Source organism: Oryctolagus cuniculus, chromosome 14 (assembly GCF_051225735.1).
Source record: "Oryctolagus cuniculus isolate XC-2025 breed Fujian yellow rabbit chromosome 14, ASM5122573v1, whole genome shotgun sequence".
Lineage (NCBI taxonomy): Eukaryota > Metazoa > Chordata > Mammalia > Lagomorpha > Leporidae > Oryctolagus > Oryctolagus cuniculus.
Window position 1 is genome coordinate 81,973,450 of NC_142880.1, and position 15,639 is coordinate 81,989,088.

At 49.2% G+C, this 15,639-nt stretch overlaps 1 protein-coding gene across 2 annotated transcripts in view; it reads left to right on the forward strand.

Annotated features, from left to right (window-relative positions):
- The first annotated feature begins 2,683 nt into the window (after positions 1-2,683).
- ZSWIM6 (zinc finger SWIM-type containing 6) overlaps positions 2,684-15,639 on the forward strand; it is a 220,461-nt gene continuing 207,505 nt past the window's right edge. For both annotated transcript variants that reach the window (XM_070056741.2, XM_089313221.1), the window contains exon 1: positions 2,684-3,511. In XM_070056741.2, coding sequence (XP_069912842.2) covers positions 2,713-3,511 — 799 coding nt within the window. In that variant the 5' untranslated portion in view covers positions 2,684-2,712. The remainder of the gene's footprint in view (positions 3,512-15,639) is intronic.

Consider the following 15,639-nt stretch of genomic DNA (forward strand, 5'->3'; position numbering starts at 1 on the left):
GGAGGAGGAAAGCCTATGCAGACACACCAGCCAGGAGGCTCCCGCAGAGCGAGGAGGAGGAATAATCGACTATGAGCAGTGAAGAGGGGCTGGGATAGACAACACAGCACGCCGGGCGTGGGAGCTGCAGGCGAGAGGCAGTCAACAAGGCACAGGGTGGCAAGCCTTGGAAAGGGGGTGTAACAGTCACCAACACCCAGGGGAGACTGGGCTCTGGGAAAGGTGGTACTTTGCGTCTAAGGTGGCCAGGGGTATCCTGGTGATCTTGGAAATGTGAGCTGGCCTCCAGGAAGAAACTAGTGAGCCGAGGGGCAGACAGTACTGTTGCGGGGACAGCTGTAGGGTGAATGGTTCCCGAGAGAGGAAGGGCCATCAGCCACCACAGGTTGCAGGGCAGGGTTACACTACACATTTTGGAGGAAGAAACGAGGACCCGGAGACAAGGGAGGCAGGGCAGCGCCAGGGAAATCCTGAGAGCCCGGCCCAGCCGTGGCTGCAGGGGAGAGTGGGCGCAGCCCTCAGAGAACGCTGTGGGCAAGGGGTCATGCCTCGGTGTGTGTGTGGGGGGGCGAGGCGAAGCTGCATTTGTCTTTGAAAGTTAAACTAGATCTTTCTAGGGAAGGGCGACGCCTTAAACCCACTGACATCTCTCAACGTTAGGCCCCTCCAAAGGTGTCCATTTTCCTGTTCGAGGTAAATTAATCTTTCCCACTACCACCCCCTAGGACCCTGAGTGAATCACTTGTCCCGCCTGGGGGCACCCGTTTGTCATCTTTAACTCTGCAGCTCAATAACTTTGTGGGTGATCTACAAACCATATCTGTTAAACTCCTACCATGGCCGTTGCTGAAGGCAAAATAGAGCCCAAGTTGTAGTTTACCCTTTTAGCTTACTTTCTTGTCCTATCACCTAAAAGGTTTAAAAACATCAAAAACTACTTTTATCTTTAAAAGACATCCAGGAACAAAACAAATGGAGAGAGACTTCGCCTTCGATTTGTCCAAAACGAGCCTTCTGTCCGGGCCTTTTCCTAGGCGTGGAGGAGGTGCCCAGAAAAATACCAGACGGATGCATAAAAAACATCGTGTTACCAAAATTTTCCTCGCAAGTAAGGCAGCCATGGAAAGTCCGCCCGCGTCGCAGCCCCAGGGACCCGCAGCCCAGGACTCGCGACGGAGCCACGCAAGGCTCAGGGTCTGCGGGATCGGCCTCCGCGCGTGATTTTTCGTGGCTGTGCGGGCGGGCAGGAGGGCGGCAGCCCGTGGCCTTAAGAGATGCGAAAGTGTCAAAGGAGATAGGGTTTATCGCCGACAGCGGGACACTATCTCCAACGCTGTTGACAGTAAACACAGAGGGGGCGGCGGAGGAAGGCAGTCCCTAACGCGCGCGCCGGCTCCGCGCGGGGCGAAGCGTGTCCGCGGGAACCCCGCTTCACAGCGGGGCTGGCGGCTCCGCCTGAGCCGGCGCCCTCGCCCCTGCCCCGCCGGGCCCCGGGAGGAGTGGCCGCCCGCGACAGCCAGCGCGGCGCGCGTCCCGAGCGCCCGCCCGGCTCCGGGCAGGGCCGCAGACCCGAGGGCGCACGGGGTGCGCTCGCAGCCGCTGTCCGCCGCCGGGCGCAGCCGAGCGGCCCGTGGGGGTGTCGCCCGCCCCCGCGGCGTGTGTACTCACAAAGGTGTGTTTGCTAAACGCACTGCCCCGGTGCACGCTCCACCCCGAGCAGGGTCTCCGGGCGCGGCTGCTCCAGCTTCCCGGCCGCAGGCGCTGGGGGAGCGAGGCGGCGGGGCGGGGCGCGGCGCGGCGGCGGCGGCTGCGGCTGCGGCCGGCTCGGGACGCGCGGCCGGCGGCTCCGGGGTAGGTTGCGAGCGCTCTGCGCATTTTCTGGCATTTGGCCGGCTCCGCGGCCAGAGCGGACGGCGGGGCTCAGCGCTTGCGGAGCTGCAGCCACGCGGAGCAGCGGAACGGACGCTCCTTGCCCACCCGGGTCTGCGAAAGTGAAGTGGGGGAAAAAGCCGCCGCGCGCAGCCCCGCTCCCCGCCGCCGCCGCCGCAGCCTCGGCCGGGGGTGGGGGAAGTTCCCCGGACTGGCTGGAAGGGAAGCGGGCAGCCGGGCGGCCTCGGCCGCGCCTCCTCCGCCTTCCTCCCCACCCGCGTCCCCCGGGCTCCATGCCGCATTTCTTTGTTTTGAAAGCGCCTCCTCCGCCCAGAGGCTTTTCCCCAACGGCGGGCAGGCGGACGGGGGTGGGGCGGGGTGGGGCATCGCCCTGCGGACCCCGCCCCCCATTTAGCTCAGACCCCTCCCCTTTACATACCCCCATTTTCCCTGCCCTCCCCGCTGCGACCCACGAGGCGCGTCCTCACTTGTCGGACATCAAAGACGAGCCGGGAGCTGGAGGGGGAAGTTGAGCAGGCAGGGGGCGCAGGGACCCACCCACCTCAGGCCCGGCCCGGCGGCCCGCCCCCTCCCGCGGGAACCCCGCCTGGGCCCCGCCTCCCGCGTCACAGGAGCCTGACATTCTCACAACCCACCGCGCATCCAACCCGGCCGCCCCCGCCACCCCCGTGTCCGCGGAGTGCTCTATTTATGTTTCAGCCCAGCTATTTGCATAGGCCCCGCCCCCAGCCCCAGGTTCCCCCTATCGGAGCCCCGCCTCGACTGCGACGTCAGGCAGCAGGCCCCACCTCCTGTGCCCGTACAAGGAGCGGCGGGCCCTAGATGGCAGCGTGGCGTCGCGACGGCGTGTGCGTGTCGCGCTTCCTTGTGCCGTTTATAGGGTCCCGGCACTTCCGCTGTCGGGTTAGAAGCGGCGCGGTCATGGCGGAGCGCGGACAGCAGCCTCCTCCCGCGAAACGGCTCTGCTGCCGGCCGGGCGGCGGCGGCGGCGGCGGCGGCGGTGGCGGCGGCGGGGGCAGCAGCGGCGGCGGCGGCGGCGGCGGCGCGGGTGGCGGCTACAGCTCTGCCTGTCGGCCCGGCCCGCGGGCGGGCGGCGCGGCGGCGGCGGCGGCGTGCGGGGGCGGCGCGGCGCTGGGGCTGCTGCCGCCGGGCAAGACCCAGAGCCCCGAATCGCTGCTGGACATCGCGGCGCGCAGGGTGGCCGAGAAGTGGCCGTTCCAGCGCGTAGAGGAGCGCTTCGAGCGCATCCCGGAGCCGGTGCAGCGCCGCATCGTCTACTGGTCCTTCCCCCGCAGCGAGCGGGAGATCTGCATGTACTCGTCCTTCAACACCGGCGGCGGCGCCGCGGGCGGCCCCGGCGACGACAGCGGCAGCCCCGGTGGCACGGGCGGCGGCGCGGGCGGCGCGGGCGGCGGCGGCGGCTCCTCGTCCTCGCCGGCCGCCACCTCAGCCGCCGCCGCCGCTGCCGCCGCTGCCGCCGCCGCCGCCGCCGCCGCGGGGGCCGGGGCCCCGTCGGTGGGGGCCGCCGGGGCGGCGGACGGCGGCGACGAGACGCGGCTGCCCTTCCGCCGGGGCATCGCGCTGCTGGAGGGCGGCTGCGTAGACAACGTCCTGCAAGTCGGTGAGTCACGGGGCAGCTGCAGGCCGTCTGTCCGGCCGTCCGGCCGTCCGTCCCGGGGGGAGGGCCGGGGTCTCCCGCTCCTCCTTTGCGGACAGCCCCCCCCCCCTCCAGCCCCAGCCCGAGGCGCGCCCGCATCCCCGCCCGGTGCCCTCACCGGCCCGGACTGTCCTCGCGAACGGAGCGCCCATTTCCTCCCGCCCCGGTCTCCCCGGACGGGCCGGCGCGAGTGCGAAATGAATCAGCAGGACGCGCCCCTCCGCGGGGTCGGCTGGGTGGGTGCAGGCGCCCCCGGCCCGCGCTCCTCTCCCCGCCCTCCTCCCGGGGAGCACATCCCAGAGGGGCCGCTCGCCTGTTTTGGGGGGTGGGGTGGGGTGGGCGCGGACAAAGGCGCGGGCGGACGGCCGGGCTCCGGCGAGGGTAGAGTGGCGGGGCCGTGCGGGGCGGGGGAGGGGGCGCGGGCCGCACAGACAATGCCGGCCGGGGCCGGGCCGCTCGGCGCCCCCCCACCCCGTCTCCCCCTGTCTGTCGCTCGCTCCTCTTTCTTTCTCTCCCCCGCCCCCCGCGATCTGAGGGGAGGGGAATACATAATCCATTGAAAGCCGCTCGGCGGCCGCTCCGCTCCGGGCTCCGACGGGCGAGCGACGGTGGCGCTCGGGGCGCTGCGGCGTCTGGCCCGGGCGGGCTCCGGCCGGCCGCCCCGGCCGCCCCGGCCGCGAATGCCTTTCCCTTAACTGTGGTCCTCCGGGACCCCCGAGCGGCGCAGGAGACCGGCGGCGGCGGGCTGCACCGCGCCTCCGGAGGGCCCTCGCCCCGCAAGGCTGCCCCCTGATGAAGGGGCGCGAGCCCGGGCCGGAGCCGCTCGCGTCTCCCGGTTTGCGCGCGGCCGCCGGAGTTTGGTGTGCGCTGGGGGGTCCGCGGGAGGTGCCCGCGGCCGGGGCTGCGCGGGCGCGGGGCGGAGGGCTGCCGCCGGCTCCCTCGGCCGCCCGCCACGGCCCCGCACTTTGTTCTCTGTCGCAGGTTTGTTTGTGTCCCTTTCCATTTTCTGTCACTCTCGGAAAAGGGGAAACCAAACAAAAGAGTCTCTCTATTTCTTTTCAGGGCTTGTAAAGTAGAAGATATTTGACAAAGGCGAGAGAAGGACTTGGGATTTAAAAGCTGCACACAGCCCTCCTTTCTCTGGCAGAGTTTTCTTAAATGCCCGGTCTAAAAGCGGCTCCGGCACCCCCTTCTCCGTGTGCGTGTGTGTGTGTGTGTTTTCTTTTCCTGTCCAGTTATCTCTTTCAGCCCTAGAGATGGGAATGTTGGAGCCGGAATGAAAAGAACAATGCTGTAGTGAAACTCCCCTCTCTCCGTGTTTTTCTGCTGGTTGCAAATGGCATATTTTCCCACCCCCTCCCACGTTAGTCTACTTGAAATGGTGGTGGACAGGATACCAAATGAATGGGGATAGATTTGGAAGCATCTCTGTCTCTTTGATTTTAAACTTAATCTCCTCTTTTTTTTCTGTAGTCAGTTCCTTTTATCTTTCTCTTTTGGGAGTGGGGTGGGGGTCTGGATGAGGGCCCCAAGAGAGAATTAAGATTTGTTTTAATCCTGTCTGGTTAATTTGAATTCTAATGCAATCTGCAAACGTGATTTTCTGCATGGTCATTTATTTCCAAAGGCAGCCCCCAGTTCCCCAGTGTTGCCTTTTCTATGCCCAGCAACCTTTCCTTCTGTCTGGAGGGGGGTTAGCTTTTGCGGCTCTCTGTCCCCCTCCCCTTTTTTAAAAGTCTAATTAACATTCTTTCAGGTTACACCTATTTGGGTGGTTGGGGAGAGGGTTGTTTGTTTCCTGCCTAGTTGAAACGGATGGAAGCCCGTCTCTGGGTTCTCAGTATAACAGACTAGAGTCTGCGGAGTTTTATGGCTTGGCTGGCCGTGTCGAGGGTTTTTTTTCCCCCCTCTGTGCTTGACTCTGCTTGCAAGCAATGAGGAATGACAGGAGAGCACATAGGGAGGGTTTCTTGGCTGATTGCATTTAAGCCAGGAATTCACTGTGAAAATAAAGCCAAGGGGCGATAAATAAAAGATGCAATCTTCTCTAGGAGACAGACACACAGCGTGGGCTTTGCCTGCTTTCATCAGTGGAAGAGGCCTGGGTGAGTAGTTGTAAAAGAAAATAGTAACTTTCTGAATAGTCCCCGAAGGGGAAGGAGGCCACTGCATGGAATTGGCAGCAGTTGACGTGAAGTGCTGTGATGCTCCCAGAGTAGTTTGAAGAGTTGACCACCACTTTGGAAACACTTACATATGCGCTAAACAAGTGCTGTGCAAATTGTGGAAAGTATTCTTTTTTCCCTTCTGAGTTCTGCCAGTTTCCTTAACTTCCAAGTTGTATGACTTGTTGTGCCAGTCGGCTTAGAGATGGAAGGCTGTGAAATGCCTGGCAAGCTGGCACTGTAAGGAAAACTTATGACCAGGTTTTTTTTTTTTTTTTCTCTTTGTTTATTTATTTTGCTTATTTATTTATTTTGCCCCCTTGATGGGGGAATGGAGAGAGTGGCTACATTAGCCATCTAATTTAGCTTTTAAGTCGTGGTTTGAATTCATACACAAACTCAAGTGGCTTATTTTATAATTGTGACTTGAGGTAGAATTTTACTTAGAACCTGAGATGGAGAAGACCAGTATACTGCGTTGATAGCACAATAATCAGTTTTTTGGCATTGTGAAATTGCAAGTTTGTTTATACAGGAAGTATTCAGTGACTTTTGTAGCAGTGACTAGATTATAGCAACAATAGGGAAGACCTAGTTATTGGGCTTTATTTTGTATTTATGCTGTTGAAGATGACCTGAAGATTGAGGTACAAAAGAGTTGTGGCTTGCCAGAAATTAAACCTGCTTGGTAATGACTATTTTCAACTCCTTGGAAGGAATTGAAACCTTTGATATGGTAGTTGATCATAGGGAAGTTTCAGAGACAGCATAACTGACTTATTTCTGTTAAATAATGGTATTGGAAGGGAGCTGCCTCTGAGGGTATTGGCACCTCCATATTGTTGACAGTATTTAAGCGATGATGTAGAAGTTACATAAACACTTTCTTCCCAGTTTTTGCCTGAGAAAGCTCCATAGTATAGCTCGAAACTGAAACTGTGCGGAAGCATACACATAGGTTTAATTGGATAAAACTAAACATTTCTGTAGTGCTGAAAACATCACAAACCAAGTTAAGCATCTAAACTGGAGGAGTATTTACAGCATGTTTGATTGAACGCTGGCAGAAAACTTGTAAAAATTTGGTAGAAAAAAGAGAGAAGAGTAACGCAATAGAAAATACATTTGCGATAAGGCAATGCAACTGGTTGATAAACACTCATCTTCACTCTTAAGTAGACACAGGTGAAAACGACATGTCCTTTTCATTTACAGCATTGTAGAAGGTTAAAAGGACAAGCAGTACCCGGAATTGGTTGAGGAGATGGGAGAAGTGGATGCTGCCTGCCCTGCTGCTTGCCACAGTGTCCTCTGTAGGAATTTATCCTTCGCACAAAATCGAAGTCAGTGCATGAAGATGTTCTGAATAGTGGTGCTCATTGCAGCGTGGCTTACAGTCCTGAAAAGCTGGAATCAGTGTAATTCTCTATTAGAAGGGAACTGATTAAGAAGAGCCTAATGTAATACTATGCAATTGTGAAAAAATAAAGACGTTTTAAATTTGCTGAAAGGGAAAAGTGATCAGAATACATCATTTAAAAACAAGTCCCAAACTTCATGTAGAATGCTGTAATTTGTGTGCATGTGTGTGTGTGTTAAAGGATTGACTTGTGTGCAGATGCATAGAAATGTCTGGAGGACCACACACGACTCTAGTACCTGTTGGAAAGGGGCAGTGAAGAAAATGGACAAGATTTTGGGAGAATTTTACTTTCACTTTATGGGTATCTTATGGATGGACTTTTCTAAGACTAGGAAGATGCTTATTTTTGTAATAAACTTAAAAACTTACTGAATTTTTTATTCATTTTTATTGTTTGTTTTGGTGTGTTTGCATGTGTTTCTGTGTACTCAAGTTGGTGAGTGCATGTCCTTTCTGAAAACATAGTCTTCATTACTTTCTTTGTTATTTTGAAACACACAGTTTCCTTATTTGTGACTAAATAGTCATTTTAAAGATTTATTTATTTATTTTAAAGGCAGAGTTATAGAGACAGAGACATGGACATAGAAAGGTCTTCCATCTGTTGGTTCACTCCCCAAATGGTGGCAACAGCTGGGGCTGAGCCAGACCAGAGCCAGGAGCCTGGAACTCCATCCAGGTCTCCCATGTGGGTGCAGGGGCCCAAGCACTTGGGCCATAAACTGGTTTCCTAGGCACGTTAGCAGGGAGCTGGATAGGAAGTGAAGCTAGACTTTAGCCCAGATGGAATGCCTGTGTTGGAGGCCATGGCTTAACTTAATATGCAACAATGCTAGCCCCCTAAACAGTCATTTTAAAAATCAGAAGAATTTAAGCAAAACCAGACTCTTGTATTTTGTATGATAAGGGAGGAGATAAGTTTTAGTAAAGTGTTTTTTTTTTTTTTTTTTTTTTATAGTTACTTTTGGGAGGAAAAAAATATTACCCAGAATTCTAACACTTTGGTAAACATACATTCTTATGTTTTTTTTCAGATTCATAGTTTAAAATTTTCTGTTTTTCAGGAGTGACAAGCAGTAACAGGAGATTGTTATTAGGGTGAAGATGAATAACAGTCTCATAACACACTGGCCTCTGTTTTGAGTATTTCAACTTTCTTACAGACCAGAGATTACTATGTGAAGACGTGGTTTTTAGAGCTCTTTCAGAATTGTTTTGTTGATTGATGATGATACATTTCATTGACTGGGTTTTCAAGGTTAATGCAATAGAGAACAATTTTGAATTTGATCCTCTGCTTTTTCTGCCTTTTGACTAAGAAAAAGTATAGTACCCAAAAGAACTTCAATTTTGAAACCAGTCATATTTGTATTTTTTATTGTGTTGTATTTATTTGAAAGGCACACAGAGAGAGAGACAGATGCAGGCATAGACAAAGCAAGATCTCCCATCTGCTGGTTCACTTACCAAATGTTTGCAGAAGTCCGGGCAGAGCCAGGTTGAAGCCAGGAACATGGAACTCAGTCCCAGTCTTTCACATGGGTGGCGGGGAGCTAACATCTTGAGCCATCACCCATAGCCTCCTCCCTAGGGTGTATGTTAGCAGGAAGTTGCAGTCAGTAGCAGATCTGGGACTTGAACCCAGAACCCAGGCAGTCCAGTATCGGATGTGGGTGTTGCCAGTGGCGTCTTAACCACCATGTCAGATGCGCACACCTATAACTGATTTTGTTGTTTTTCAGTTCCTGATAAATCCACAGCATTGTTCTGAGGGAAGTTAAGAATTTCAGTTTTTCGTGAAGAGTATTTGGAATTTGGTGTGATACTTATTTTCTGGTGGATTGGTCCAGTGTGGAAGTGTAGAAAATTAGGGGGACAAAATACTTTCTGCAGCTCAAAATTTTAATAATGGAAGGTGGAATTGTAGATTTGATTAAGCTGACATTTCTACTTTTGCTTCAGTCTTTAATTTCTTGCTAAATAGTTGTGTTATGAGTATCCCCTTAGATTGAAAAGGCCATCATAATTATTTTTCCCCCATTTAGCATTGGATTTCTTGCTTTTTAAAATTTGTGACTTTGATATCTTCCCTTTTAAAAACATCAAATGCAATAGAAGAATTATTGCAATTAATTGAACAGTTCAGGTCATTATTGTCTTAAACACATTCTTGATAATTTTGAAGATCTTTATCCTAGGCCCCTTTTCACAATGGACAATTTTTATCTCAAGTCTTAACTCTGTTTCATGTGAAAAGATACAGGCCAGCCTCTCATACTCACATTAAGGGTTTAGTTAGAAATGTGTGATTTCAGCTAGTAATGTGTTCAGTGAACAGGATAGCAGTGGAGGAATGATGTGTTTTTTAAGTAGACTATCTCTTTCAACCATCACATGTTTGGTTCTTTACTATTCCACTTGCTTACTGCATGGTTTATATTTTTGTGTTAAGACTGCAAGTTTTCTTCAGTGATGCAAAAATGTTATTGGTACTTTATTTTGAGAAGCATAATTATATATACGTATGATAAACTCATTTCATCTTAGAAGTTTTTATTGGGGAAGTCATTAAACTCAAACTGCTGTTGACTTAAACTGTTCTATTTAGGACAGATATGCTAGCAAAGAAAGTGCATTGTAGGTAAGTATAAATGCCTTAGAGAGAAACAAAAACAATTTTAGACAAATATTTTATTTTATTTTGAGAGGCTGAGTTGGGGGAGGGAGAGGTATCTTCCATTTCCATCTGCTGGTTCACTCCCTAGATCGCCTCAATGGTCAACACTATGCCAGGCCAAAACCAGGAGCTTCATCAAGGTCTCCCAAGTGGGCAGCAGGGGCCCAGACACAGGGGACATGTGCCACAGCTTTTCCCAGGCTATTTGCAGGGAGTTGAATCAGAAGCAGAGAAGCCGGGATGTGACCTGGCACCTGTGGGATGCCAGCATCAGAGGCGGCAGCTTTACCTGCTACACCACAACACCGGCTCCTAGACAAATCTTTTAAAAATGGTTATAAAATACATAAAACCCACAAAACTGTTTCAGTTACTTTAGAAGTTACTGTGGTATAATTTTAAAAAATAGAGGTTTTTCACAATAAAATGCCCATGTTTTCTTGGTTTGTTAATTTTTTGACATGAATGTATGGAGTTTACTGTAAAACGTGATTGGTTTTCCCCCTTAGATTCATGGGAAGACCATCTTTTTAATTTGGAGAAGAATGTTTCATAGTCTTGTCCCATGAAAAGATACTGTTGTTTCTCAGTCCTGGCCAGATTCTCAAAAACAGTGCATTGGTTAGGTTTGTTGAGGAAAAACCTATGGCTTTTAAAAATTAAAAACTTTTTAAATCAGTTTTGTTTTCAGTGCCCTGTATTCTGTAAAGAATCTGCTTTGTACATGATTTTCAGTTCTTTAAAAATGCAATGCTTCCTTAATTTTTTCATCTAGAAAACATTAAAACAAATGAATGAGAATGCAGTGCAAAATCTGCTTATTATTTAGAGCTCAGCTAATTGAAAGGTTAACTCTCAACTGGTAGTAAACTGTTGGTAAGGGCTTGCTTGCTAAATGTGTATCTGTGGAATGCTTAAATGATAAGTTTTGTGTCAGCTAATATATGTATATATTATCATTGAGCAGAAAAAGAGACAAATGAACTCAGACATCATTTGAGTATCGTCATCCCCAAACATATGCTAGTGACCTCTGTGTACAAATGAACTGTTCCATTTCCTAAAATATGCTGAAGGAAGAGAAAGCTGTCTTTATAAGGTGCATATTCTTGCATTATAGCTGCTACTCTCCTTGTAGAGTTACAGAGATTTTTAGAAATGAAAAGATAACACCTATTCCATGTTTTCTCATTTTATTGATGAAAAACTGAGGCACAAGCGTGTCGTGTAAACTGCCCTTGTGGCATTGTAAACACTGAATCTGTTTTTCCACAGCTTACACTGCCTTCTAGCTTGCTGGAAACGCTGGGCAGCCTCAAAAATTACAACAAGGGTATCTTGAGTGTAAATTAACTAGACCATTGGAGAGGTCATTTGGCCAACATTTTATTTAATTTTTTAAAAAGATTTAGTTATTTTTGAAAGGCAGAGTTACAGAGAGGCAGGGATGGGGGGAGGGGGTGAGAGAGAGAGAGAGAGAAAGTCTTCTATCCACTGGTTCACTCCCCAAATGGCCACAACGGCCAGAACTAAGCTGATCCGAAGCCAGGAGCCAGGTGCTGCCTCTGGGTCTCCCACGTGGGTGCGGGGGCCCAGGGACTTGGGCCATCTTCTACTGCTTTCCCAGGCCATTAGCAGAGAGCTGGATCGGAAGTGGAGCAGCCGGGACTTGAACCGGCGCCCATATGGGATGCCGGCACTGCAGGTGACAGCTTTACCCACTACAACACAGCATCTGCCCTTTGGCTAACATTTTATTGAATGTTATAAAATATTTGAAGGTAGCATTTTAGTGTTAGGTTAAATTCTAGTGTTTCAGATTCAGCAATGGGTCTGGCATGCTAAATATGTGGTAGTAGAAGACATTTGTATATAACTTGGAACTTGTCAGAGTGTTACAAGATTCAAGTTGTGATTCTTAATTGTACAAAAATATTATAGTTGTGTGGGATGGCTGAGGACATCCATGTATGTAGTAAAGAACTTACTTAATGGACTTTCGCAGAACAACAGAAGTACTTAATACCCAGTGATAAGTTTGATCTGAATTTAGTGTATTTATGAAAATGTGTCCAGGAGTGTTTGTATTTTGACCTGTTTTTGTACATATCTCACTGTCAGTATTTCTCCTCCCTTATTACCAATGAATAGTATATATGTAATTTGCAGGATAGATGTACTTAAAACATGAACATAATAATTGATGTAGCCTCAACACATTGATAACCACTGTTTTTTTAAAGAGTTTTTATATGATTTGGGATGATTCTTTTCTGAACCAGCTGGACATGATTTATGGTGGTATTTTTAATACTTTCACAGCAACATTTACTTGCAGAGCAGTAACAACAGCTAACATTTCTCATGCATCTAACTGCATATAGATACTACTCTTGGTAAGCGCTGCTTAACAAAACCCTATGAAGTAGGCACCATTATTCTCATTTTACAGCGGGGGAAACTGAAGCATGGGGGAAAAATGCAGGTGTGTTTTGCCCAGGGTCGTACAGGCGAGTGAACAAGAACCAGCCTCAGCCTCTTTGGCTGGTGCTCTTACCCGCTAAGCAATACTGCCTGTATGCATCATCACGAACTGTTCTAGAAGGTTTTAGCTTTAGATTTGTAGACCATTGTGACTTCACAGTGACCTGAATTTTAAACTGCGATCATGGCTATAATTTTTGAATATAAATGTTTACATTTTATTTGAAAAACATTTCATTTTAAATGTCTTATATGAATGAATTTCTGCTTTGGAGAATGATTGTGTTGGATGATTTTGATAATCTATGAAAGTTTTTAACTTTTGAAAGAAGTAATTTAAAGACCAGATTTAATCATATATATAATCAGCAAACATAAGTTCTCAAAATATACTTAATAAATTCTATGTTTATCTCATTTAAAATTTTTTTTAAAGTTTATTTATTTATTTGAAAGATACAGTTACAGAGAGGCAGAGAGAGAGAGAGAGAGGGAGAGAGAGAAATGTCTTCCATCCGCTGGTTCACTCCCCAAGTGGCCACAACGGCTGGTCTCCCACATAGGTGCAGGGGCCCAAGGACTTGGACCACTTCCACTGCTTTCCCAGGCCATAGCAGAGAGTTGGATTGGAGGTGAGGCAGCTGAGACTTGAACCAGCAACCATATAGGATGTTGGCACTGCAGGCGGCAGCTTTACCCATCACACCACAGCGCTGGCTCTGTGTTTATCATTTTAAGGCCCTTTTAAAATGTTGTGATTAAAAATTATAATATTTCAATCACTTCTCGACCTTTTGGCTAAGATCAAGTGTAAAAATTATAATATTTCTTCTTGCTGATAAAAGAGCTTTCATACTCTTTGAAAGAGATAGTTTTATCTTTTTTTAAAGGTAATCGCATTACATGTATTTCATATATACAGATTTAGGAACATAGTGATCCTTCCCACCCTACCTTCCGTCCTGCCAGGCTCCCACCTTTCTTCCTCCTTCCTCTCCTATTCCCTCTCTTAATTTTTACAATGATCTACTTTGAGTTTACTTTATACTGATAAGATTAACCCTACACTAAGTAAAGAGTTCAACAAATAGTAAGAAGCAGGAAATGCAGTTGCTGAACCTTGATGTTAATTGGAAAGATGCAGTAGAACCTGTCAGCTCAATAAACTGATCAGATTAATTGGAAGCCATCTAGTGAATTAATGTGTTTAAAAGTCAGGTGACTGGCTGATGATCCTGCTTTATTTTACAATCTGTTTACTTAAAAGTATTTTTCATTGTTAATTATTGCCAGATCTCTAATGTTGTAACATACATACAGAAAATATTCACAAGAAGATTGCATGTGGACTGAATCCACAGAATTAAGTTTTAAAGTTCATTATGTCGCTGGCGCCTCGGCTCAATAGGCTAATCCTCCACCTAGTGGTGCGGCATACCCGGTTCTCGTCCAGTCGGGGCGCTGGATTCTTTCCCGGTTGTCCCTCTTCCAGGCCAGCTCTCTGCTGTGGCCCAGGAAGGCAGTGGAGGATGGCCCAAGTGCTTGGGCCCTGCACCCCATGGGAGACCAGGAGAAGCACCTGGCTCCTGTGGTGCGCCAGCCGTCGCGGCCATTGGAGGGTGAACCAATGGCAAAATGGAAGACCTTTCTCTCTGTCTCTCTCACTATCCACTCTGCCTGTCAAAAAAAAAAAAAGTCATTATGTCAGTACGGTTTAGAATTCTGTATGTGCCAACTTAACACCCATTAAATGCTTTACTGACACAAACCAGTATTTTTAAATGAAGGTATTTTATAACTTATTTATCAAGGTTGAAGCCTGAGACCTCTCCCTGTGTAGCTTTTGGTCTTTCTTCATAAAGGTCTGCAGAGACAGAAGGCTGCACTATCTTTTTTGATGCTGAATGAACCGTTTGCTCGTGCTGTCCCTTTCTGTTGTCATTTCTACGAAGAATATAGCCATGATTTTTTATAGATGTTTGTCATAAAATCCCAAAACTCAAATTCTAGAAACTCATAATGTGTTGTATGTGAGCAAACTTGTTAATACGTTCTACCTGTACCCTTAGGACTTTTCTTTGAGGTTCCTTAGCACCTGGGATTTGAATTTTTTTTCTTTTAAATTTACTGATTTATATGAGAGGTGGAGCTTCCATGTGCTGGTTCACTCCCCAAATGCCCACAATAGTTGGAGCGGCCCTGGGGCCGGGGCTGGAGCCGGGGCTGGAGCCGGAGCCGGAGCCAGAGCCGGAGCCAGGAGCAAGAACCTAATTGCTCAGACCATCACTGGTTTTTCTCAGGGCTTCCATTAGCAGGAGGCTGGAGTCAGGGGCTGGAGTTGGGAATTGGACCCAGGTACTCTGATGTGGTTGCAGGCATCTTAAGCAGTCTTTATCTGCTAGGTTTAACGCTTGCCCTGGAATTTTGTATTGTTATTATTTTCATGCTTAGTAATTTTTCCTTCAAGGAGAGCACACTTTTTCACTCTCCCCAAACAACTCCTTCCCTTTAATTTGAAAGGCGGAGAGAGAGAGATGGACACAGATGACAGAGTTCAGGGTTGTGTTCCCCAGTTCTCCATAACAGCCAGCGATGGGCCAGGCCAAAGTCAGAAGCCTGGAACTCAATCCAGGTCTCCCGCGTGGTGTCAGGGACATGACTGCTTGAGGCTGCACCTTAAGCAGGAAGTTGGAATCAAAGCAGACCCGAGAGTTGAACGCCGGCACTCCAGTAGGGGATGTCGGCATCGCATCCTGTATTATAACTGCTGCTCCAAATGCCTGCCGTGGTTTTGAGTTCTTCATGCTGTCTGTAGTTCTCCCCTCCCTTCTTTCCAAAATACCACCTGTGTAATTTTTGTCTGATAAATCTTCAGCCCAGTCAACCTGACCAGTATTTTTTTTTATAGATTTATTTATTTGAAAGTTAGAGTTACAGAGAGAGAGGAGAGGCAGATGGTTCGTTCCCCATTTGGCCACAGTGGCCAGAGCTGCGCTGATCAGGAGCCAGGAGCTTCTGCCAGGTCTCCCGTGTGGGTGCAGGGGCCTAAGGACTTGAACCATCTTCTGCTTTCCCAGGCCATAGCAGAGAGCTGGATCAGAAGTGGAGCAGCTGGGACTCGAACCTGCAGCCCAAATGGGATGTTGGCGCTTCAGGCCAGGGTGTTAACCTGCTGCGCCACAGCGCCGGCCCCAACCTGACCAGTTTTAGCAAGACTGGTTTATACTTTCTCTGGACAGTGATAAAGCTGGGGACTGCAGTAGTCAGTGACTGCTTTGTGTTAATGGTAGAATCAAGTGAGAGTTGGGGGCAGGAAATGAGGGGGTTTCTGACCCCAATCTAT